The sequence below is a fragment of the Papio anubis genome, chromosome 13, assembly GCF_008728515.1.
Source record: "Papio anubis isolate 15944 chromosome 13, Panubis1.0, whole genome shotgun sequence".
In the NCBI taxonomy this organism is placed as follows: Eukaryota; Metazoa; Chordata; class Mammalia; order Primates; family Cercopithecidae; genus Papio; species Papio anubis.
Window position 1 is genome coordinate 28,628,037 of NC_044988.1, and position 24,632 is coordinate 28,652,668.

General features: G+C 42.0%; 2 protein-coding genes across 3 annotated transcripts in view; one reads left to right on the forward strand and one right to left on the reverse strand.

Moving 5' to 3' along the window:
- Positions 1 to 20,779, reverse strand: part of PIP5K1B (phosphatidylinositol-4-phosphate 5-kinase type 1 beta) — a 309,699-nt gene extending 288,920 nt beyond the window's left edge. The window contains exon 1 of one of the 2 annotated variants that reach the window (XM_003911777.4): positions 20,274 to 20,779. The gene's annotated coding sequence lies outside the window, so the exon portion shown is untranslated. The remainder of the gene's footprint in view (positions 1 to 20,273) is intronic. The other variant, XM_009188894.4, reaches the window with a different exon arrangement.
- On the forward strand, positions 20,201 to 23,517 carry LOC108582429. Its single transcript, XM_021927785.2, has 2 exons — positions 20,201 to 21,031; positions 23,295 to 23,517. The coding sequence occupies exons 1-2, from the start codon at positions 20,201 to 20,203 to the stop codon at positions 23,373 to 23,375; spliced, it is 912 nt and encodes a 303-aa protein (XP_021783477.1). The 3' UTR covers positions 23,376 to 23,517.
- The last annotated feature ends 1,115 nt before the right edge of the window (positions 23,518 to 24,632 follow it).

Consider the following 24,632-nt stretch of genomic DNA (forward strand, 5'->3'; position numbering starts at 1 on the left):
CGGGGCACATGAGATATTTTGATACAGGCATACGATGTGTAATAATCACATCAAGGTAAATGGGATATCTATCACCTCAAGCATGTATCCTTTCTTTGTGTTATAAACAATCCAATTACACCCTTTTAAATATTTCTATTATTAAATAAGATTTTCATTAGCATTTGAGAAACGTCCAGTTAAAGTCTGGAAAGATTCCACAGGTGTTAAAGTCTGAAAGATTCCACAGGTGTTATAAGTGTTTTCTAGGTGACTTCTAGGAGCTTCTCATATTACATCTAAATGGGCAGCACCAAATAAAACACTAACCTTCTTTGTATGCAAAGCAGAGCATTAGGCACTCAGAAGATATAAGTTGGCAATCACATACCATACAAACTAAATGGAATAAGCAACAAACTTATTCAATACTTAGAGAATTATGTCCTAGTTTGGACCCTCTCACACGAATTATTCACAGTTCACTAACATTATTTTTCTTTAACAAGTAAGTATGAGTTTTGTTTTCTTCAATAAACGTCCACATTCAGGGTTCATCTCTTTTTAAGTTAAAAGCATGCCGCTGTCCTCATCCGTGCTGAAGGTGATGTTTAAATTCTGGAACGTTTATCAGACTTTAGCAAAGTGTCCCACTCATACCTTTGACCTTAGGGATGGGAGAGAATTCTCCTTTATGGGGACCTCTTGGATCATATTTGTTTACTCATGGGCTATAATGGTGGCTACCCTGAGCCTGATCTTTCTGCAATTCTTATGAAATAAATTCTCTAATGTGTGCAATGCTTTTGTTCTAAGGGCCTCAAAGGTCCTCAGTTTATTTGGCCTCACAAAATGTCTTTGAATGAGGTCAGGAGCCAGTGGCTAGATTTTCATTCCATAGATGACAAAAAGAAAAATGCACAAATAGGGTCAAGTCACTTGACCAGGGCTCACCAAAGTGTCAGCAGAGAGGCCGGATGAGTCAGACAGAATCCATGTTTCTTGGATAAGCGCTCTCACTGCATCCAAATTCAACATGTGCAAATGTATGCAAAATGCAATTTTAAAACACAGGAAGTTTGACCAATGAGACCAGGAGATAAACTCTGCTCAGGAGAAGCTATAGGTGTAGTGTAATTGCCAAAATATACATTCTTCTTTAGAGTTTAAAATAGAATGACAAATGACAAGAATTCTGCACTGGGTGTGGTAGATGTTCTTGCTAATTCGCTTTTTTTTTTTTTAAGTCAGAAATAGAACATTCAGCCACAAACACATTTTAACTAGGCACTTTTAGTTTGAGGTATATCAACTGATATAAACCTGTATAAAATTTGAGTTGTTCACTTTGTTTCTTTATTCTTCTAGAGGAGAATAAAAATTTAGCAATAAAAAGTAGTAGAAGGAAAATTGAAAGCATTTCCACTAAGATCTGGAACAAGACAAGCATAGCCACTTTCAAGAGTTATGTTCAAAATCAACACACAAAAGTCAGCAGAGTTTTTACATGTGAACCGTGATCAATCTGAAAAAGAAATCAAGAAAGTAACCCCACTTACAATAACTTAAAAAAAATACCTAGTAATAAACTCAACCAAAGAAGTGAAAGGTCTCTGCAAGGAAAACTATACAACATTGATGAAAGAAATTGAAGAGAACACAAAAAATGAAATGTCTCATGCTCAGGGATTGTAAGAATATTGTTAAAACGCTTATCATTTTAACAATTAAATCTGTATATCAATTTAACAATTGAATCTGTACACCACTACACAGAGTAGATTCAATGCAATCTCTACCAAAATAGCAATTATATTCTTCACAGAAATAGAAAAAAAATGCTAAAATTTGTATAAAACCACAAAAGACTGAAAATAGCTAAAGAAATGTTGAGCAAAAAGAACAAAGTTGAAGACATCATACTACCTAATCTCAAATTATACTACAAAGCTATAGTAATCAAAACAGCATGGTACTGGCAAAAAAAAAAAAAAAAAAAAAAGACACATAGACCAATGGAACAGATACAGAACCCAGAAATCAATCCACACACTTGCGGCCAACCCATTTTCAACAAAGGCACCAAGAACATACACTGGGGAAAGGACAGTCTCTTTAATAAATAGTGCTGGGAAAACTGGATATCCATATGCAGAAGAGTAAAACTAGATACCTATCTTTCACCATATACAACAATCAACTCAAAATGCATTAAAGACTTAAATGTAACGCCTAAAACTATGAAACTCCTTAAAAAATTGGGAAAATCCTATAAGATATTTGTCTGGGCAAAGATTTTTTGGGTAAGACCCAAAAGCACAGGTAACAAAAACAAAATATTAATAGACAAATGGGATTGCATCAAGCTGAAAAGCTCCTGCACAGCAAAGGAAACAATCAACAAAGTGAAGAGACAACCTAAAGAATAGGAGAAAATATTTGCAAACTATCCATTTATCCATTTGACAAGGGATTAATAAGCAGAATACATAAGAAATTCAATAGCGAAAAAAAAAAAAACAAATAATTCGATTAAAAAATGGGCAAAATACCTGAATAGACGTTTCTCAAAAGAATACATACAAATGGCTAACAGGTATATGAAAAAAATGCTCAACATCACTAATCATCAGGGAAATGCAAATCAAAACCACAATGGGATAACATCTCACCCTGGTAAGAATGGCTATTACCAAAAAAATCAAAAAGTAACAAATGCTGGAGAGGATGTAGAGAAAGGGCAATATTGTACACTGTTGGTGGGAGTGTAAAGATGTACAGCCATTATAGAAAACAAGATGTAAGTTCCTCAAAAAAAAAAAAAAAAAATAGAACTACCATTTGAATCAGCAATCCCACTATAGGTATATATCCAAAAGAAAGGAAATCAGTATATCAAAGAGATATCTGCACTCCCCTGTTTACTACAGTGTTTATTCACAATAGCCAACACATGGAATCAATGTAAGTGTCCATCAGTGGATGAATGCACAAAGAAAATGTCTCTCTCTCTCTCAGTCTCTCTCTCTCTCACACACACACACACACACACGTACACACCACACAGAGGATATCATTCACCTACAAAAAAGAATGAGATCCTGTCATTTGTAGCAACATGGCAGAAACTGAAAGTCATTATGTTAAGTGAAATAAGCCAGGCACAGAAAGACAAATATTGCATGTTCTCATTCATATGTGGGAGCTAAAAAAGTGGATTTCATGGACGTAGAGAATAAAATGATAGTTATGAGAGGCTATGAAGGGTAGGGGAGAGGAGGGGATGAAGAGAAATTGGTTAAGGATACAAAAACACAGTTAGATAGATGGGAAAACTTATAGTATTTTATAGTACAGTAGGGAAATTATAGTTAATAATTTATTGCATATTTCAAATAGCTAGAAGAATTATAGTGTTCCCCACACAAAAAAAATGTTTGAGGTGATATCCTCATTACCCTGATTTGATCGTTACACATTGCATACAGATACCAAAATATCACATGTACCCCAAACATATCTACAACTATATATTATATATTAATTATAAATTAATAATACATACATAATAGACACAATTAATAAATTAATAATTACAATAAATGAAATAAAAATAACTACAATATGGTCAGCAAATGAGCCTCCAAAGAGGAAAACGGGGGAAAAAAAAAAGTAGCAGGAGCAGCTAGAGTATAGAAAGAGCTGTTAAGGGGCCGGGCACGGTGGCTCACACCTGTAATCCCAGCACTTTGGGAGGCCGAGGCAGGCGGATCACTTGAGGTCAGGAGTTCGAGACCAGCGTGGCCAACCATGGCCAGCATGATGAAACCCCGTCTCTACTAAAAATACAAAAATTAGCCCAGTGCGGTGGCTGGCACCTGTAATCCCAGCTACTCAGGAGGCAGAGGCAAGAAAATCACTTGAACCCGGGAGATGGAGGTTGCAGTGAGCCAAAATTGCACCCCTGCACTCCAGCCTGGGTGGCAGAGGGAGATTCCATCTCACAAAATAAAAACAAAAAATAAAGAAGAGCTGTTAGGTTTCGGTTGGGGGAGACAAAGCAGGCAAAGATGTGATCCCTGCCATCAGGACTGGAATCTGCTTGGAGAGATAAGCGTAGAACAAATGAAACAGAAGCCTCTAGGGAAAGTTCCCAAAGAGTCATAGGAGCAAGAGGACCAAAGAGAATGTGTGCCTGAGAAATCAATTCTAGGGAGGCAGAGTGGGGATCAGTGGGCTCAGAGAGGCCTTCCAGAACAATAGGCTATACATGCTATCATGAAAATCTGATGCCATTTCCTTAAACAGAGAGAAAAAAAAAGATCTACTAAGAAAACAAGGGAATGAGCCACGCTATGGGGGAATGAAATTGCAAGTGAAGATCAAGAAGTGATCTTCTGTCTTCTTACTATACAATTTCAGGAACATTCCATTTAGTCTCATGGCTTTAATTGCTGGCAAGAGCTCATAATACTGTCTTCTTCATGGCCTCTTCCACACTTACACACAGCTTGTTTTTAGACTCTCCACCTTCATGTCCTGTACCTCAATCTCATAAAGTCTCATGCTCTCCTACAGCCCAGAGGATATTACCATAACACAGCCAGCGTCTCCATGTGGACTGATCTTACAGCCACACCCTACCTGGATAGCCCCCAGCTATCTCAAATGCATGTTCAAAATAGGACTCACCATCACAGCCTTCCTGCTTCTGCCACCACATGTATGAGACCTCTACCTGGTATTCTCTCTCAGTTGAGCATCACTCCCCAATCTCTCCAGCCACTCAAGTCAAAAGTCAGAGAATCATCTACTACTACCATTCCCCAAAATTCATATCCAGGTGGTCATCAAGTCCTAGAAATTCTCCCTCTTGAATATCAAATCTACTCACTCTTCCCTATTCACACTACATTACTTCAGGTCCTTTTCATCTCTCCTGTGATTAGTCTCCCTATATCCAGTCTCTTACCCTTCTAATTCATCCCCTAAACTGTAGCTCATGTTGCCATTATGAAACAAAATATGAGCTCATCACTTCTCCATGAAACTCTTCTAGATGTCGCTTCATGGCCTATAGAAGAAAAGTTCAAACTCCTTAGCACAGCTGACAAGATGTCTATGGTCAGGCCCGATACACCTCTCCAGGCCTATCTTATTCCACGCACAGCCACCCTACCCATTATCACATTATACAGCTCCAAAATGCACTAACAAGCTTTATGATGTCATGCTTCATATGTGTTGTGCCTGGTATAGAGTAACAGTTTAAGAAATGGTAGCTGCTGTCACTGCTATACAGCTATGACAATGACAACAATGATGATGACAATGATCAACAGTCAACTAGGACCAGAATGTACCCAAACCAAAGCATTTCAGATTTCAGACATGTTAAAGGATCTAAGGATTTCCTGCCATGGCCGTGACAAAATCATTCTCTAGGAGCAGGTATTATAATCTCTTAAAGTGGGTAGATAGGGAGGTATGGAAGTTATTTGGGAAGCTTCTACAACAGCCCAGGTAAGAGACATATCTGGAGACAGAGGTGAGAATACAGGAGAACATTTTTAAAAAATTGGTAGCTGCAGAGAGACAGAGATAACCAAAGTAAAAAGACTGCTAAAATTTCAAAGTGGGTTGAAAAAATGAGGGTGTCTTTGATAAAAACAGTATTTGGGAGGGGAGGTGGACTGAATTTTTAAAAGGTGACTGCACAGCTGCAAGTATAGAGTTTGTTCAAAGAGGTAAGAGTTGGGATCAAAAAATCAGCTGAGTAGCGAAGAGACCGTGGGGCATGGGGTTATTAAATTGGTCTAGATTGTTACAGGTGAAAAAAGCAAGAGATAGAAAAAAGACTGTAACGTGGCAACAAACAAGGCTGTTCCTCAGGGAAGAAACTTGAAGCAGTGGTAAGGCTAGATGCTAGGCTACTGAAATTTTGTAAAGGAAGGGGGAGCTCAGAAGTCAAGGGAAAAACAGTTACAGCTTAAGAATTTGTTTTTATAGCTTAAGAACGAGTTCATTCCACAATGATAATGCAGGCTGTCTTTGTGCTGGACACTGTTCTAGGTGCTGGAGATAGTGTAGTAAACAGAACAAAGTTCCTGCTCTTGTGAAACTTTACGTTTCAGTAAGAAGGCAGACAAATGAAGAAACGAACAAAAACGTAAGGCCAGAAAGTGCTGCTGCTGATCATTTCTAAAGTTTCCAGGCATATGTGTAGGATACTTAGCATTGAGTTCTAAAATGCTTCCAGAAGTCTTCTGACATATGTGGAAATGACTATTCCTTCTATAAAGTTTACACAAAATGAAATGATGCATCATGTTTGCATTATAAATTGTCATGTAGGAAAGGGAGTTTCCGAGAAACGGCTAAACTAAATAATGAAGCCCAACTGTACATACATCTTAAAAGCTGAATTTCCATTCTGTTTCCTATAAACAAATCTAAACAAAGTCATGCTTCTCTCTTAACCCATAGCAGGAGAGACTGATTTCCCATTTGTCCCAGTTTCCATAACCTTCACAACTGAGTCTAAACAACACATCTTGAAAAAAATAAAAGGGCATCATTTAAATACAGCTTGACACAGCAATGACACCATTGCTTTTTTGTGTTCCCATATCATGCAGTCGTAAACCTAAGAATAGTCTGGTTCACACTACTCCTTGAAAATAAGTTAATTTTTCAGTATTCAGCTTCCTTGTTTTATTGTGGATATTGAACTTGTTTTCCAATGGAAGATGGAAATCAGGAAAATCTGGGGAACTTTGCTATGCAGTTTCTCCAAGTAAAAGAGAAATGCAGTAATCTATAACCTTTAAAGGCATAAAGCATTGCAAATAAAGCTGTTAGCAAAATACTCATCAATTGCCAGTATGTTTAACCTAAATGAAAAAGTCTATGAAATCTTGCTTTAGACCATAATAAACACATTATCAATACGTTATAAAAAGAAAGAAAAAAGAAACCATGCCTATCACAGCCTGAAAAGGTATCACTTTATCTGAACAACCCAAAAACAGGGCAGAGGAAAACATGCTATTGGCTAATGAATGAAGTGAACGAGAAAGAACTAAAGCTTGCTTGCTTTACCAATAGAGCTCTTGAAAACCTCCCTCAAAAGCTACTTTTGATCCTTTTTTAAAATTTCAGTTTCAATGGATAATATGAGTCTATTTGGCAAACACATTTCAGACAGTACAGTTATCCAGTTCCCAAAATCACAAGGGACTTTCAATAGCCAACAATGAGTGAAGGGGCTCACTGCTGAAAGCCACAGAAGTAAGGCCAAAAAAAAAGTTATCAAGAAAAAGCAGACAAGATTTTAGGAGACAGCAAAGTAGGGCCATTTGGTTTAGGGGCAAAGAGCCTTGCATTCCTGATGAATACTAAATCTATCACTTTAGAGTAGCATAAAAGATATACTGTGTTCTGTATAATCTTTTAAAGAATCAGGGACAGATGACACACTGTTGGGAAAATTTTCTATACAAAACTTGGCCATAATAATTGCTGGCAGTTAAAGGAGCAAGCAATCAGGAAATGTATTCTAGAAGTAAAACAGCCTGCCCAAAGGTTCTGCATAGCCAGGAGTTCCCTATTTTGAGCCCCTTTAATTTTGTGCTTGAGTGGCCAATGAAAATGAATAGGCTTAATGTCTGAAGGAATTTCAGGAAGAAAAAAAAGTACACTGTCAAATTATTATTCACATATTTTTAAAGTCAGAGATTGTTTTCCTTACAGTATTTAGGTTCTTGCTAAAATAAATTAAGAGTGAACTTTAGGGTGAGCACTAAAGGCAAAAATATAGACATTGCCCAGTTTAAAGGCCATGTTTGATGACTGAAGCTTATCTATGTTGTATGACAGACAAGGCAGCTGTCTGAGTCACTTTTGTCCAACTTCAAGTTGTATCATATGTCTACTCTCCAAGTTTCACTATGCCTTCTTGATAAATTAAAACTTTGCAAGGGGAGTCTTTAGGGCGTTTTAAATTCACAACTTTCTGTGGTTTCACAGGAGTGGACAGAACACTGTATGTAGAGTCCTGTCGGCTCCTCGGTAAATGCACACCTCTGGGCTGACACAGATCTCTGGCAGCACCAGGGGGATGGCAGATTGCACTCATGCTTTCTAAATCAACTGCAGGTCTCTGCCCTTCCGTGGGGAATAAAGTCAATTCGGTGGCTCATGACTAGTGTATGGTGGAAGTTGGAGGTGGGAGGGAACACAACAGAAAATAACAGAGGACATTTCATGTGGTATGGCTAAGTACTGTTTCATGAAACCTTTATTTCTGTTATATTTATTATTTATATGTCTATGTATATACTAGGTTTCAACACAGGATGTGTTTCTTATAGCACACTCACTGGGCCACAAAGGACTACCCAATGAACTGAATGTGCCCCCTTCAAATTTCATGTCAAAATCCTAACCCCAAGATGATGGTATTAGGAGGTGATTAGGTCATGGGGGTGGGATTAGGGCTCTTATAAAGGAGATCCCAGAAAGCTCTTTCTCCCTCTTTCTGTCGCGTGAGGGTACTACAAGAAGTTGGCCATCTGTAAGCTGGAAGAGAGCCCTCTCCAGAACCTGACCATGCTGGACTCTCAGCCTCCAGAACTATGAGAAATAAACTGTTTTTGTTTATGAACCACCCAGTTTATGGCATTTTGTTATGGCAGCCTGAACCACCTAAGACAAGTTGGTATTTTTCTCTTATTTACAGTTCAGGTTTGACTAACTGGAAAAGCTATGTGCAAAGATTAAATGAAAGCTTGGGTTACGCCAACTTATATTAACCAGTTTCTATAGGATGCTACCATCCCATCTCTTATTCTATTCTAAAAATACCTGGATCATAAAGGAGAATTTTTTTTTTTTCAGATTTTAGATTCAGGGGTTACACATGCAGGTTTGTCACCTGGGTATATCGCATGATGTTGAGCATTGGGCTTCAACTGACTCACCACCCAAGTAGTGAACACAGTACTTAATAGGTAGTTTTTCAACCCTTACCTCCCTCCTTCCCTGTCCCCTTTGGAGTTCCCAGTATCTACTGTTCCCAATTTTATGTCCACGTGTACCCAATGGTTAGCTCACACTTACAAGTGAGAACATGTGGTATTTGGTTGCTTCTGTGTTAATTTACTTAGGCTAATGGCCTCCAGATGCATCCATGTTGCTACAGAACATGATTTTGTTCTTTCTTATGGCTGCATAATAATCCATGGTGTATATATACCACATTTTCTTCATCCAATCCATCATTGATGGGCACCTAGGTTGATTCCTTGTCTTTGCTATTATGAATAGTGCTGCAATGAATGTGTGAGTGCAGGTGTCTTTTTGATAGAACAATTTATTTTCCTTTGGGTATATATCCAGTAATGGGATTGCTGGGTTGACTGATAATTCTATATTCAGTTCTTTGAGAAATCTCCAAACTGTTTTCCACAGTAGCTGAACTAATTTGCAAACCAACCAATCGCGCATAAGCACTCCCTTTCCTCTGAACCTTGCCAGCATAGGTTATTTTTTGACTTTTTAATCATAGCCATTCTGACTGGTGTGCGATGGTATCTCATTGTGGTTTTGATTTGCACTTCTCTGGTGATTAGTGATGATAAGCATTTTTTCATGTTTTTTGGACACTTGTATGTCTTCAAGGAGAATGCTTTAGCCTCCAACTAACTCCTTCTTTAACAACTGCTTCACTCTTAAATAATGACGTTCTATTAGCCTTTATATTTAGATTAAATGTTATATTCTGTGACGGGTGAGATCAGGCAAACCTCTTTAAGTCAAGTTATATGGTATGTCATCCCTTTTAAGTTGAAGCTAGATAGTTATCCACAGATGTGCAGAACAAGTCAGATGTAACTGGCCGTATCCTTGAAGACAGGAATTCTTTTTAGGACAACCCCCTTTCAACTGCATCTCCATCTTCTTTCCTCTAAATAATCATTCCCATTCCTTCACATCTCTTGCTATGCTTTCCCTCCTTTTACTTTTACAATTTTAATTTTTAAAATAAGTAATCCACACATATGGGTCCAAATTCAGAGGTACAAATAAGTATGGGATGAAAATTCCCCTCCCATCCATGTCCCCCAGCTAGCCAATTCACCTCCCCAGAGGCAAACAAAGACACTAGTATCAAAGGTATTCTTCCAGAAATATTTTATATCATGCCTTTGGGGCAACCTTCCTTGGGGGGGTAATACCTGCAGCTACCATTATGGAAATGCGGATCATGACAGCTGTGAAATTAGGCAGTGGTAATGAAAGTTGAAGATTAAGTCCATGGGCAGGATCAGCAATATGAAGTGGTTCATTCATGATCTCTGTGCATTTCCTTTCTTTACTGGAAATTTACAAAGAGGATTTTTTTAAGGCAAAAGTATTGGTATTCATTTACTTATCCACTCAAGACAATTCTGCATGTGCCAACATTATGGGGATGCAATGAGCCCTGATGATTAGCAGCTGGTGGGGACGCAGGAACGAGTCAAGTAATCATACTGTTGAAGTCTTCCTGGAGAGCGAACCGCTGGTCCTGTCCTATACTGGGGATGGGTGGCCAAGGCCTCCTTTCAAAAGTAACCTTGAAGCGTGGTCAGCCAATGCTGCACAGAGGGTGTGAAGCTGGCGGGTGCAAATATGGCTCAGAAACAGCAAGGGGCAGAGTGGTGGATCTGAGACTGGAGTAGCAGCAGGATCAGGACTGTGCAGGGCCCTGGAACCATGTCAATGACCCAGATCTTCACTCCAGGCACAAAGGGAGGCCACTGAAGAGTCTGGGGGGCAGATCCCTGTGTTTCTCTCTCTCCAGCACTCCCAGCCCCAGGCCCTATCCCTTGGTCAGGAAGTTTTCCTGCACCTATGTCAACTGGTTCCTGTTATGAGGAAATACAGAGAGAATGATTTTGAGTCATGTTTCTTTATCTATCCTGGCAGTTATGCAAAGCTACCCAGGCCTTTTCCTCAAAGCTGCCAGGATAAGCCACAGTCAAGAGTCAGAGACAGGTGCCTTTTGGGAGAGGCTTAGATTTTATTCCTAGACCACAGGTGGTGAATTTCGCTGCTATGGTGGCCACAAATGTGACGTTGCAAGGTCCTGAGGGAACTCAGGCCCAGTGTATAAGCAACTGTGGAAGTAGAGCAGTCTTTGGTTCTTTGTTGGAGTGAGTGGAGTGCACTTGCGAACTGCTGGAGAACTCTTAAGAACTTGGTATTTGGGGTAGGGTTGGGTAAGTCCCTAGGGCTACACTGGAGTATCCAACCTGCTCCTTTAAAAGTAGTTCACTGTAGTTATGAACCTGCCTCTGACTGGACTCCAGGAGAGCAAAAACATCAGGGTAGAAAGCTACTTGGAAAAACAAGTCCTCAGAAGGCTGTCCAAGAGCTCAAAAGGCCACTGAGGTGGAGAGCCCTGGGGCCAGAATTTGTGTGCTTCCGTGAGGGCTTGGCCAGGTGCAGGAGGTAGAGATCTGGCCAGCAGAGCCTCAGGTGTCCTCCAACCATCACAAGTGCCCCGGTTACAATATGTAACATGGGTAATGGATCCTAGGAGACCCAGAGTGGACTCAGGAGACCAGTGAGGTTCTGGCTTAGTCCTGCAGAGAGACAAGAAGTTGGGCTAGGATAGAATCCGTACAAATGATGAGAAGCAGATGGAATGGGGGAGATATTCAGGAAGCAAAATCAATAGACATTGATGATGGATTAGATGTAGTGTGTGCAAAGGGTGGAGCCAAGGATGGCTCCCAAATTTCTGCTCGTGCTACTTGGTGACTAGCGGTGCCCACCAGAGAGCTGGGAACCTCATAGGAGTATCAGATGTGGAGGAAAAAGATCATGGTTCTGGTTTTGAACATGTAGAATTTGAGGTACCTTTGGCATATCCAAGTGTAATGTCAATTATGCAAACTGGAGTTCAGAGAAACACTTAGTTTGGAGATATAAATTTTAGATTCACTTATGTTCTCCTTTTTAAAGCTCTTATTTCTAAACTATACTTTGAAGTGCTACAGCATGAAACAGAGAAAAAGAGTATAGGCTTCCTAGTCAGAAAAGCCAGGGCTAGAACCTTCGTGCCATCCTTTACTGGTTCTGTGCTCCGGTACAAGTTACTACTAACCTGACTAGGTTTTCATTTCTTTCTCTTCAGTGAAGAAATACTGCAGCCCGCCTCGGAGGCACATGGTGATGAAAAGAAACAGCACTTGAAAAGTGACTGGAACAGAGTAAGCTCTCAGCACAGTCAGCCTCCTTGACAGCCAGGACCATGTTTGTATTAACACTTTCTTATACCCCATAATACCCATCACTTGGCAGGCTCTGTGACTACCAAAAGCCTTTTTATATTCTATCTCAAGTCCTAGATACCCAAACCATTCACAATACTTTGCTCTCCTGTGATCCACACACTTCTGAGAAAAGCCAAGACTGGCAGAGGGAGAATTTTTCATTTCTCCCCTCATATTTCTGAAGGAGCAGGCAGATAGCACTCCCGCAACACTCCCTGGGTTTACCTGGGAATACTGAACGCTTCTGGAGGCTTATACTTGGAGCAACAGATTTACCATTTACTGGCAATATTGGGTATGCATCAGAATCACCTGAAGGCCTGTCATCCATCCACAGAGTTCATCTGCATTTCTTTTCTTTTTTTTTCTTGAGTCAGAGTTTTACTCTTGTCGCCCAGGCTGGAGTGCGATGGTGCGATCATGGCTCACTGCAGCCTCCCATCCCGGGTTCAAGAGATTCTCCTGCCTCAGCCTCCCAAGTAGCTGGGACTACAGGCACCTGCCACCACGCCCAGCTAATTTTTGTATTTTTGGTAGAGATGGGGTTTCACAATGTTGGCCAGGCTGGTCTCGAACTCCTGACCTCAGGTGATCCACCTGCCTTGGGCTCCCAAGGTGCTGGGATTATAGCTGTGAGCCACCGCGCCCAGCCTCATCTGCATTTCTCACAAATTCTCAGGTAGTGATGACTCTGTTGGTCTAAGGACTACACTTTGAGAGTCACTGCTTTGGCTTCTTCCTTGGTATTGGGGCTGTTGATGTGGCTGATGTTTAAATAAATACCAACTCAAATATCAACTTTATGTGAGGCATCATAGAAATTGCCTTGTATATGAACACCAAAGTGTCTTAATTAGGAATGAATATGTTTATGATTTAGGTACATTTAGAGCCCATTTTAACAGTGTGGGAACGTTTTGTTTTGTGCTTGATAATTTCCTCCTGGTTGTTCACTACTATTCATTTCTAAGTAAATGAAAGAAGTCAGTCTTTAAATAGACAGTGTTTTCTTAATAATCATGCCAGAATTTATCATCTAAGCAAGTGTTTTCTCATCCTTAAGGGTTCGGTCATCATTGTAAAGGAGCTGCCATAGCTAACACGTAAGCACTGTCCTCTCAGTCTGATTCAGCTTGAGTAACCTAAATGATGACCCACTTCATCTTGACAGGATGGATAGGGCTTATTCATGTATTCATTTAAATATTTACTGAGGACCTACTATGTGCCAAACACAAGAAAAACAGTGTTATGAACCATGGCCTCTGCCCTCAAGGAGTTTACAATCTTGGGTTGAATGTGAGTTTGGGCACAGGTGATAGGAAAACTAGTGAAATACATAAATGAATAATTATCTGTGTTAATCTGTTTTTGCATTGCCATAAAGGAATACCTAAGGCTGCGTAATTAATAAAGAAAAGAGGTTTTATTTTGGCTCACAGTTCTGCAGGCTGTACACGAGGCACAGCGCCAGCATGTGCCTCTGGTGAGGGAGGGCCCCAGGAAGCTTACAGTCATGGCGGAAGGTGACGGGGAGTCTGTGTAAAAGAGGGAGCAAGGTAGGGGTAGGAGATGCCACACGCTTTGAAACAACCAGATCTCATGTAAACTCATAGAGCAAGAGCTCACTCATTACCACGGGGAGGGTACTAAGCCATTCATGAGGGATCCATCCACATGACCCAAACTCTTTCCATCAGGCCCCACCTCTAGCATGGGGAATCACATTTCAACCTGAGATTCGGAGGGGACAAACATCGAAACTGTATCAGTATCCCCTGTGACAAGTGAACAAAACATATGGAGGTCTCCTTTAGGTTGGAAGAAAAGAAAAGGCCCCAGGAGGAGGTGATATTTAAGCTGATTAACTTAGAGAAGCTTAAAGTCCATTCTTGTCTCTGTACCCTGAACCAAACTCACTATTATGCCACTCTGGGCATTTGAAAACTATGCTTATTGGATACTTTCAAAGAAAAACAGAACATATTTAATGTTTATTTTTCTCCTAAAGAAGAGAAATAATACAAAATTATTCCTAGGCATTTTGGTTAAAAAAGTTGGAGTCTAGTGAATAAATACCATTTATGATTTAAAAAAAAAAGAACTACTAAAAACTATCAACATTAATATCTATCAGACTGCCTAATATTTCTAAAATGGTTTGAAAAACAACAGAATCAATAGAATAATTATGGAACATCCCAAGATTTTGAAAAGTGATATTCGTTTGGATACATAAATTGTTCAGTAAACACTTATTAAGTCCTCACCATCTGCCAGCACAGTGCCAAGTTCCAAGAATACAAATATAAATAAAACATGATGCTTAGCCTTCTCCATTGACAAATATTTGCTGAACACCTATGATGTGCTTACTACTCCCTCAAGAAGGCCTTTGCATTGCTTTTTAGTTGTTGTTGCTGTTTTGTTTCCTTACTTTATTACCAAACATATGATCAAGTGATCCAGAGAGCACAACGATGGACATGGTTTAAAAAAGAAAGAAAAACAATGTATATTAAATCAAAAACCTACTGTGCAACGTGTTGAATCCATTGCATGTCTTCAGTCTGTCTATGAAAGAAGGAAAGCATATTTTTATGACTCGCTCTAATTTCATCCTCCCCTACAAACCCCTTGCTCAGCATGACTGAATGGCGAAGGCTTAAATATCACCTTTTCTCTTACAAACTGAATGAACTTTCTGCAGTCCTGTCTGAGCTTTAGTTCCAATTCAAGATAATTATAATCCCTGGGCCCCTAGTACTTACAATTCCAACCCTTGCCTGAACTTCCACTGAAAGACATACACACCCATTTTAAAAACGGGAGCAATACCAAACACTCAACGCTTTATATTTCATTGCAATTTCACAACTGATTTTCTAAGAATATTAGAGAAAACTTGTCTCAAGAACTTATTGTGCATCCATCATGTAAATTACCGAAAACATATTACATACTCATTGTTTACTGAGTCCCATAAACAATACAGAAGACTTCCTACAAGAACACACACATCATGTTGTTCATTCCAGTGCTAGTTTGTTTTCACTTAAAATGATAATACCAAGGCACCACTGTCAGCTTACTGAACATGCAACCTTGTCCCAATCACTCTGTTTCAAATCTTTTCAAGAGTCATCTAGTTTGGGCAGGATTTCTGTGTTTTCCTGTGTGAACATCTCCTCTATACACCTCTGATGAAGTGATACAGAAGTAAATACAATTGAGAATAGAATGCACAAAACCAAGCCTGTTTTCCCTGACCTAATCTTATATATTAAAAGGAACCTGACTGAATACAATTCTCTGTCAACAGCAGCTGATTGTTTACGACACAGTACCACAAAAATTTCATCAATAAATTAAGTTTAAAGTTGATTTTTAAAAAGAAAAAAGAACAGAAGCCTAGGTTTCCTCCCACCCCGGTTTTCCTGGCACTCAGCAAAAAGTAACACATCCTGCTCTATTGATAAGACCACAAATGAACAGTGTAGCTACATAATGTACAGTTCTAACCGGCCAGCTTCTAAAAAAAATGAAGGACTCCTTCCAACTCCCAATAATGCACTTGATACAAAGAGAACATGTTTCAGCAACAAATACATTTAGGACTTGATGTTTTACAGAATCTAATGAAGACTCTGGCCATAGGGGGAAAAAAAAATTCCAGGATATTAAATATTCTGACTCACCATCTAACAGAAGTACAAGCAAAATGCAAATGCAAATTGAATGTATACATATTTATGACTTTACCAGCTGCATGACAAGGCTACCTTTGGCTTCTGGCTTTATATACCAGGAAGAGAAGTTGAGAATACCAGCATACATTTGTGTTTCTTTTCCTTTCTTTCCTGAGACAAGGCCTCACTGTGTCACCCAGGCTAGAGTACAGTAGTGCGATCACAGCTCATTGCAACCTCGAACTCCTGGGCTCCAGTGATCCTCCCACTTCAGCCTCCGAAGTAGCTGGGACCACAGGCACATGCCACCATACCCAGCTAAATTTTTATTTTTTTATAGATGGGGTCTAGATATGTTGCCTAGGCTGGTCTCAAACTCCTGGGCTCAAGTGATTCTCCCACCTCGGCCTCTCATGGGATTACAGGTCTTTGGTTTCTATTCAGACAGTTTCCTCTCTGCCCGCACTGATTGGAGCAAAGTATTATTTCTGAGTCTGGTGATGTATATAAGCCAAAAGAATCTTAGTGAATAGATAAAAACAAACATTTTTGGCGGAGTGCAGGGGCTCACACCTGTAATCCCAGCACTTTGGGAAGCTGATGCATGTAGATTGCTTGCATTCAGGAGTTACAGACCAGCCTAGGCAACATGGTGAAACCCTGTCTCTACAAAAAATACAAAAATTAGCCGGGCAGGACAGTGCATGCCTGTTGTGCCAGCTACTCAGGAAGCTGAGGTGGGAGGATTACCTGAGCCTGGGGAGGTTGAGGCTGGAGTGGACCATGGTTGGGCCACTGCACTCCAGCCTGGGAAACAGAGTGAGACCTTGTCTCAAAAAAACAAAAAAAAAAAAAGTAAAAAGAAAAAAAAAAAACCATATTCTGTTTAATGGCATCTGCTTGGGCAAGAAAACTTAAACATATAAATGCTAACCATTTCCAAATGTACTAACTCTCTAATAATGATAGTAAACAGAAGTTTTCTGTTAATCTCTATGATTTCTAAAAGTCAAAACTGTACCTTCACCATAGAACTCCTGGGACAAACTTGAATATGAATCTTCTTAAGAATACCACATTGATCTTGGTCCTCCTCTTATCATCTTTGTGACCATAAGTACGTCAATTCACCTAAGTTTTAGTTTTCTTACCCATAAAAGGTACTTCTAAACTAATGAATATTTAAATTATCAGAAGGAGATAGACATCAATCCCCAGTATAAATTGCAGATCCATTAATAATATTTAAGATCACTATATTCTTTATTATCATTCTTCCAAACATAAAAACACTACTTGTCTGTATATAAAGAGGAGGAGTGGAAAGAGAAGATTGTTAAAAGGAACAGAAACTAGGTTGGTTTTGTTAATTAGGTTCCCCCTCTGAAACCACGAGCCAGTTTAGCGTCTCCTGAAACTTACTCAATACCCTATTTTAAAAACAGAATGGTTTCTCCATCTCAAGACATACCCCTTCGTAAAATGGGACAAGTCAATTTCTAGGAATGTATCTTTCAGCAGCTGTACTACTAAGGCGGGGGAGGCAAACAAAAGAGCATAACACAGATGACATGAGTCTGCTGTCTACAGGGAGAAAGAAAAGCTCTTCCCTATATAATGCATTCAGAAAAGAGAGCAACAATGGGCTCTGTACCTGCCAGCTTCAGGAGGCACAAGCCTATAGGCAAATTATCTTATGTGTGGGGAATTTACATGGTGAGATGCTTTCTATGTTTTACAGCATGTGTTTTCCTTATGAATGACTTCATTCACCTCCTTCATTAATTCAACAGTTATTTATTGAGTACTTACTTTATGCAAACCAAAAGCTAAAAAAAAAAAAAAAAAAGTTACGAGCTTACAATTAGAATATTCAAGTAAGCCCTGACATGTACCTTACAGTAAGTACTTCAGCCCCTCAGAATATTTTCAAGTCAAACAGCAATACTAAACAATATACTGTAGATGCTAAGCTAAAACGCACTTGTTACGTTTCATTCCTTTGATGACGTGGTATGTAGTAAAGGTGGGAAGGGATAAACTAAAGCTAAAAGAGTAATTAGCCAGGTCTCTTAGGTGATATAGGGTAAAAAGGTGTCCTTTGTCTAGAGAAAATGATACCAGATTACAAACACATTGCTAAACAACACAGAATGCTAAAGTTGGAAACAAAAAACACAATTTCATACAAACGTTTTGTTTTATATGTGAGACACTTGAGACTTGGAAGTGATATGATTTGGCCCAGGTCATACAGCCAAATGCAGTCCCAGAACTAGAACCCAGGTCACAGGGGGCATGCTGAACAGTCCCTTGTGTATTGCAGTTTCCATGATGTGTCCTCATTGCTATCAGAACTGAAATGATGGCAGAATACACAAAGCAATGGACTGGATATCAGAAGACCCAAGTTCTAGTCTTGTAAACTCCTCTAAATTAGATGTAAATCCATGAAAAACTCCCCCTGCTTGTCTAAACCTCAGTTTCCTCATCCATAAAATGTAAACAGTAATTTACAGTGAGACTGTGCAGACCACAATAAATGCAGAAGACCTCTACCATTAAAAAAACCACCTTATATAAGTACAGAGCAGGCACCTGGTTATGACAGAAAACCTAACAGTGATTCTAATACCAGCACTTGTTACCTTGATAAATCTCTGAATCCTTCTGTGTTTACATGGTAAATAATCTTCGCCCTGCCTCCCTCAGAAATGTTTGGAATTAGGTGAGAACACTCAAAAGAATTTACAAATTGCAAGACACTGATGCAAATGTAAGGTGTTATTATTAAATCTCTCTAGTCTTAATGTGGACAAAAATGCAATGTGGTTCTATCATTCAGTGCTTTACAGTTTTCCTTCTCAGGTAAGATGTCATCATACATCAGTCTCAAACTCACCAGCTTTCTCATCAGTCCTCATAAGTCTCTGCCCACAGGACCATATCAGAACCCACCGTTTCCCTCCGCTCAGAGATTACACATGAAACTTACTCAGCCTCCCACTGGTTTACACTTGGCCGATTAAGGTTTTTTTTCCCAGAGTCTCCTTTCAGCTGGGAATGCTCTAGCAAAGCTTCCATGACCACTACCCTACTTCATCACATTAGGGTCCTAATGAAACCAATCCTTTCGCCTTTCTCCACTCCAACAGCTGCGGAACGCTTTAGCCTCTTCGCAGAACAGGAGGGAAGTCTCTGGCTGAATGTGCTTCATTAGAGGGACAAAAGGGGTTCCCCAAACCAAGACTCAGAAGTACTGACACAGAGACACCTCTTCTTCCTTGCACGAGATTAACACATTCTAAGGTCCTACCGGTCCCTTAAGGATCATTCACCTTACAGCTAGGGCCTCCTGCATCTGAGAATGTCACAGAGAGGTAGTGATAGTGGGTGTTATTTCTGGTCTGCAATATGCTCCCTTTAAAAAAGCATCAGAGTAACTAGGATTGCCTTGTTCGGAGCCCTGATTTCAGTAGATTCGATGAAAGAATTCATCAATCTACCCAAACAACTTCTCCGGAACAGGTTTCTACTCAACCACGCTGGGCACCAGACAAGAGAGGTGGGGGTTGGGGGGATAAGAAATGACAACACACTCATCTGCATAGATGCGAGATAAGCAGACATTTGTTGTCTTCTGTTCTGGCGACTCCTGGCATCGGCATAATAAATCAAACCAGGGCATTCTCCCTCCCCAGTGCCCCCACACTCCCAGCCCCTGCCCCAGATGTTGAAGCGTCACGTTGACCAGGCTGGGGGAGAAAGCCTGGGAAACGCAGAAGTCTGTTGCTGCATTTAGACTGGAACCATACCGCACCTGTTCAATCCGGCTCCAGCGCCAGAAATTAGCAGAACACCAACTCACAAGCCCCTCTTGAGATACCAGGGGCGCCTAACAAGTTCACCGCTGTTTCGTACCGGGGGAGGGTGGTGGGAGACCTTTCCTTCAGCTGCCAAACTCTGCAGGTTCCCCTGGAAGGGGGAGAGGACTCCTATTTAAGTGAACCCAGCGTGTTCTCCGAGCGTCACTGCGGCCCCGGGGATCCGGGTGAGGAGCGGGTGGGTGCCCGCTGGGAGCGCGCAGCTGTGGCCCCAGCGGAACGAAGGTCCCGCTTCGGCGGCCACGGGCGCCCTCTCCACGTCACCCCCAGCACAACGCAGACAGGCAAAGTGGAAGGGTAGAGAGACCGACGGGTTTCAGCAGTGATGCAGAGCCCTCAAGCGCGAGCCCCCCCTGAAGGGTCTAGTGGAAGGGGCAGGGGACGCACAGGAAACTTACCTCACCCGGGCAGCATTCGGGTGCCTCCGCTACCAAGACCAGTTGCGCCACAGTCTGCAAGTTATCGGGACGTTGTCGCTTCCCCACGGCGAAGGGAGAGCAGTGCAGGCGAGGGGCGGGAGGCGCAGCGGCGCGGAGTGGGCGGCGGGTGGGGCCGGGGCCGGGGGCAGCACTGGGGGCGGGCAGGTGCCGGGGCTGGAGCCGCGGGGCCAAACTCGCTCGGACGCGCCTTGGCGGGGGCGCGCGACTACGAGTATGCAGTGCGCGCGCGCCGCGGCGAGTGTGTGTGTCCCCGCTTTCCCCTTCCTTCCCCGCCGGTCCTTCGGCCAGACGGAGCGGCGAGCGGCCGCCAAAGCCCAGCAGCTCCGAGCGGCTCCACGGCCGGGTGCAGCCTCGCCGCGGCGCGTTCGGGGACCGGGGACCGAGAAGAGCAGCAGCGGCGCCCCCGGGGCTCGGGCGCGGGTTCCCGCTTGGTGCGCGCCGGAGTGGGAGCTAGGCGGAGAGAGAGCCGGCTGCGCGTCGGCTGCCGCGGCTGGGGAGGCTGCAGGCCCCGCCCGCCGGCCGCCCAGGCTCTTCCCCTTTTCTCTCCACCCACTTGCCCCATCGCCGCACGCCCTGCAGCGAAGCCAGACCGGTTTGCAGCACCGGGAGCGGCGGCGGCCGGAGCTTCAGCCGCAGTGGGCTGGGCGTCCCAGCCGATGTGTGAGGACCTGGCGCCTGTCCCGCCGCCGCTGGCCCAGACTGAGAGCGGAGTTGAGGTGGGCCCCTGGAATTTTCGGGTGCCTCCAAGACTCCAGGGCTAATCCAGGGGTTCCCGGCTGTTCTCAGCGTCTTGAAGCCCTGCGAAACAGGGCTGTGTTGGGGATAGGGCGTCCCCTTTCCCCAGGCCACAGAACTCAACTACGCCTGGTCGCCTGCCTGCTGGACTCTGCCTGAGGCGGAGAAGCCGGCACTTAAGTGCAGGCGCCCCCTTCACCAGGAAGGGACAGGCCAGGATTCCAAGGCGTCGGTTGCTCCCCTTCTAAGGACAGCAGGTGTTCCCAGCAAGTAAGACCTACCCAACAGGTAGGGGTAGGCTGGCGAGGAGGTCCTAGGAGAGAGAAGCTGGGGGATGTCATGGGAAAGCGCTGTGACAGGGGTGAGGGCCAATCCCTACTGATAGCGCTAAGTGGGCTGGGGGCACTTGGAACGTCACCTGATGTCAGTCTAGCTGCGAAGAGGGTAGGGGTGAGCTCTAAAGGACTCCTTTGGGAAAATACTATCATGAAAGCTAAAGCTAAATTCACTTAATAGGAACCAAAAGGTAGCGGATCCTTCCCGGCTGAATTGAAGCAAATGGTATTTTTCAGCCTCATCACTTCCTTCCACCTTACCCTTCTTTACCAAAACAACGCCGGTGGAAAACGTGGGTGGAAAACGTGGGATACGTTCTGTCTGGGGAAGAACAACATTTCATGATGCTTATCTTCAGAGATCTCTGGCTTCCAATTTCTGTTTGAAAGATACTCCCTTAGTTTTCTGCAAATGAACACCTCTTTTCAGTTTTGTAATCTCTTTTTATCTCTCACCCCCCACCTTGAGTGAGGCTGTTATGGTTTAATATCAGCCTTGAATCAAGTGCAATAATTTCTTGATAACAGAAGTATCTATTTTTTTTTTTTAGTTTTACTGAGGCATAATTGACAAATAAAACAAATATCTATTATTCTTCAGCTGTTTTCCCAGCCTGTTTCTTCTAGATGTGGCTGGCCATTACTGAGAGATTTAAGGTATGGTTTGTTTAGAACCCTGTGACTTGGGTCTGGTTTTCTGCTGGCATCCTACACAGCTCAGAGCAGGAGGAACATATATCTAGTCCAGCCCACCCACTTTACAGATGAGGAAACTAAGGTCTCAAGACATTAACCCAAGGACCAGAACACAGTTCCCCAGACTCTCAATCCCTGAACAATAACTAGCAGAAATATTGTATTAACAAAGTTCAAGATGGGGTGGGTAGACTAGTGGTGGAGGACAGAGGAACAGATCAAAGAACCGTTCATCTGACTGGTACCAATCACTGTATAGGGGGCAGCATCACACCGCTGTAACTAGCAGGCTAGTGTGGGATCTGGGAATGGTAATCTCAGTCTCTCCTTTCCTGCTTCTCAGACTTCAGCTCTGAAATCCAGAGTGGAACATTAATTTGCCTCCCAGGGAGGTGGTAGTAAGTGAAAGTGCAAAGTCAGTTTCTGGTAATGCAGGGGAGATGAAGACAGGTAAAACCAAACTTAAATGAAATCACAGTGAATCAAAAGTGATCACACATTACATATAAATGTCCAAATACATGTATCCATACACATGACCCTTTTCCCATTAATGAGCCTGGTATTGAGCCACTTCTGTAAAGCTCAAATGCAAACAGCCTTAGGTTTCCAGAGAGAAGTCTCAAACCAGTCTGCCCACTGGCTATTTAGAGAGCTAACTTTATGAAGCAGGATTCTAAGGAACTCTACCAAGAGCCTTACGATTGCATTATTACTGTGAATTGATTAATGGAATGAATGACCGTGTAGTATGAGACCTGGTATTTCTTCCTGATTCTATCACTGACTCTGTCAGCAGGGATTTAGGAAAGTCATCCTGTATTGGAAATAATACAACATCAATATCGTGAGCAATAGTGACTTGGCCAGAAAATCTGGAAACCTATTTAAAAATCAGAAAATGTTCATCTAATTATTTTGCTTAATTTTAAATGTAATTTTTTCAATTGATTCCTGACCTCAGTCCAAAACCTTAATAATGCTGTTGAATACTCCTCTAACTATGAGAAACATGCATGGGTTCCTTGTAGTACATTTAATAGTATTAGTGGCCCCCAATAAATGACCTCCTTTTTTCTCCAAGGTCTTTCCCTCTAACTTTGTAGTCCCCTCCTATTCTGGGCTCAACGTATGATTTACTTTGGCCAACAAGACAATAGCCGACTTGATGTAAATGAATGCTGGAAAAATGTTTACACATTTCTGTTTCCAGTCTTGGAATTCTGACATCACCAAAATAAGCCTGCTGGAAGATGAAAGACCCCGTAGAGCAGAGCTGAGTCATAACAGCTGAGGCATCCTTGACCAGTCAGCCCTCACTTGACTGCAGAGGCACAAGCAAGTCTGAATGAGATTGGCTAGGCTTGCTCCAGATCACCAGAACCATCCTCCCAACTCGTAGATTCATGAGAAACAATAAATGGTTGCTGTTTAAAGCTACTGTTTCAGATATTGATTGCTGCTTAACAAACGATCCCAAAACTTAGTTGCCAAAATCATCAGTCATTTACTATTTTTCATGATTCAGTGGGTCAACTAAGCCTAGCTGAGTATTGCCTAAGGTCATTCATCGTTTTTGTTTGTTTGTTTTTGTTGTTGTTTGTTTGCTTGTTTTTGAGACAGAATCTTGCTCTGTCACACAGGCTGAAACAGGCTGGAGTGCAATGGCATGATTACAGTTTACTGCAGCCTTGATCTCCTAAACTCAAGCAATCCTCCCACCTCAGCCTCCCAAGTGGCTGAGACCACAGGCATGCACCCCCACACCCAGCTAATTGTTTTTATTTTTGTGTGTGTGGAGATGAGGTCTCACTGTGTTGCCCAGGATAGTCTCAAACTCCTAGCTCAAGCAACCTTCCCACCTCAACCCCTAAAGTACTGATACAGGTATGAGCCACTGTGCCTGGCCTGGGTCACTCATTTGATGGCATTCAACTGGCCACTGGCAGCTGGGCTGAGTTGGAAGGTTCAAGAAGGCCTCATTTACATATCAGGAACCTCAATTCTCTTCCACGTGACCTCTCTCTGTCCATGCAGCTGGCTTGGGCTTCCTCCCATCAAGGTGGTTAGACTTCTTCTATGGCATCTCGCTTCCAAGAGGGAGGAATAGAAACTGCCAGTTATCTTAAGGGTTGATTTTGGAAGTTCTAGAATGTTATTTCTGCTTCAGTCTATTGGTCAAAGCAAGTCACAAGGCCAATCAGATTCAAGAGGAGGGGAAATAGACTCTGCCTTCTGACCTGAGAGGTGCTATGTATGTTCAGGAATAAAAGAGCTGATAGCAGCCATTTTTTGAAGACTGCTTCATCCCACATGTTTGGGTGCTTTGTGACACCACATCAGATAATTGATATATTCTTCGTAGCTAGGCCACTTTGAACCAGTTACACATTCTTTCTGGACCTTTCTATGAAATGCAGGAGGTTGCATTTCTCCAAGTTGCTGATGCACATTTAGCATTTTTTTTTTTTTTTTTTTTTTTGGTGATGTCTCAAGGACAACTGAAGTCCAATAAATATTCAGAGGGAACTTGAGGAACATTGGTGAGCTA

Bases quoted from the DNA above. Each gene is read 5' to 3' on its own strand.
- LOC108582429 (XM_021927785.2), top strand. From the start codon at position 20,201: ATGCAGAGCCCTCAAGCGCGAGCCCCCCCTGAAGGGTCTAGTGGAAGG. The intron at 21,032-23,294 runs GTGGGCCCCTGG...TTCTGTTTCCAG, and splicing joins AGACTGAGAGCGGAGTTGAG to TCTTGGAATTCTGACATCAC.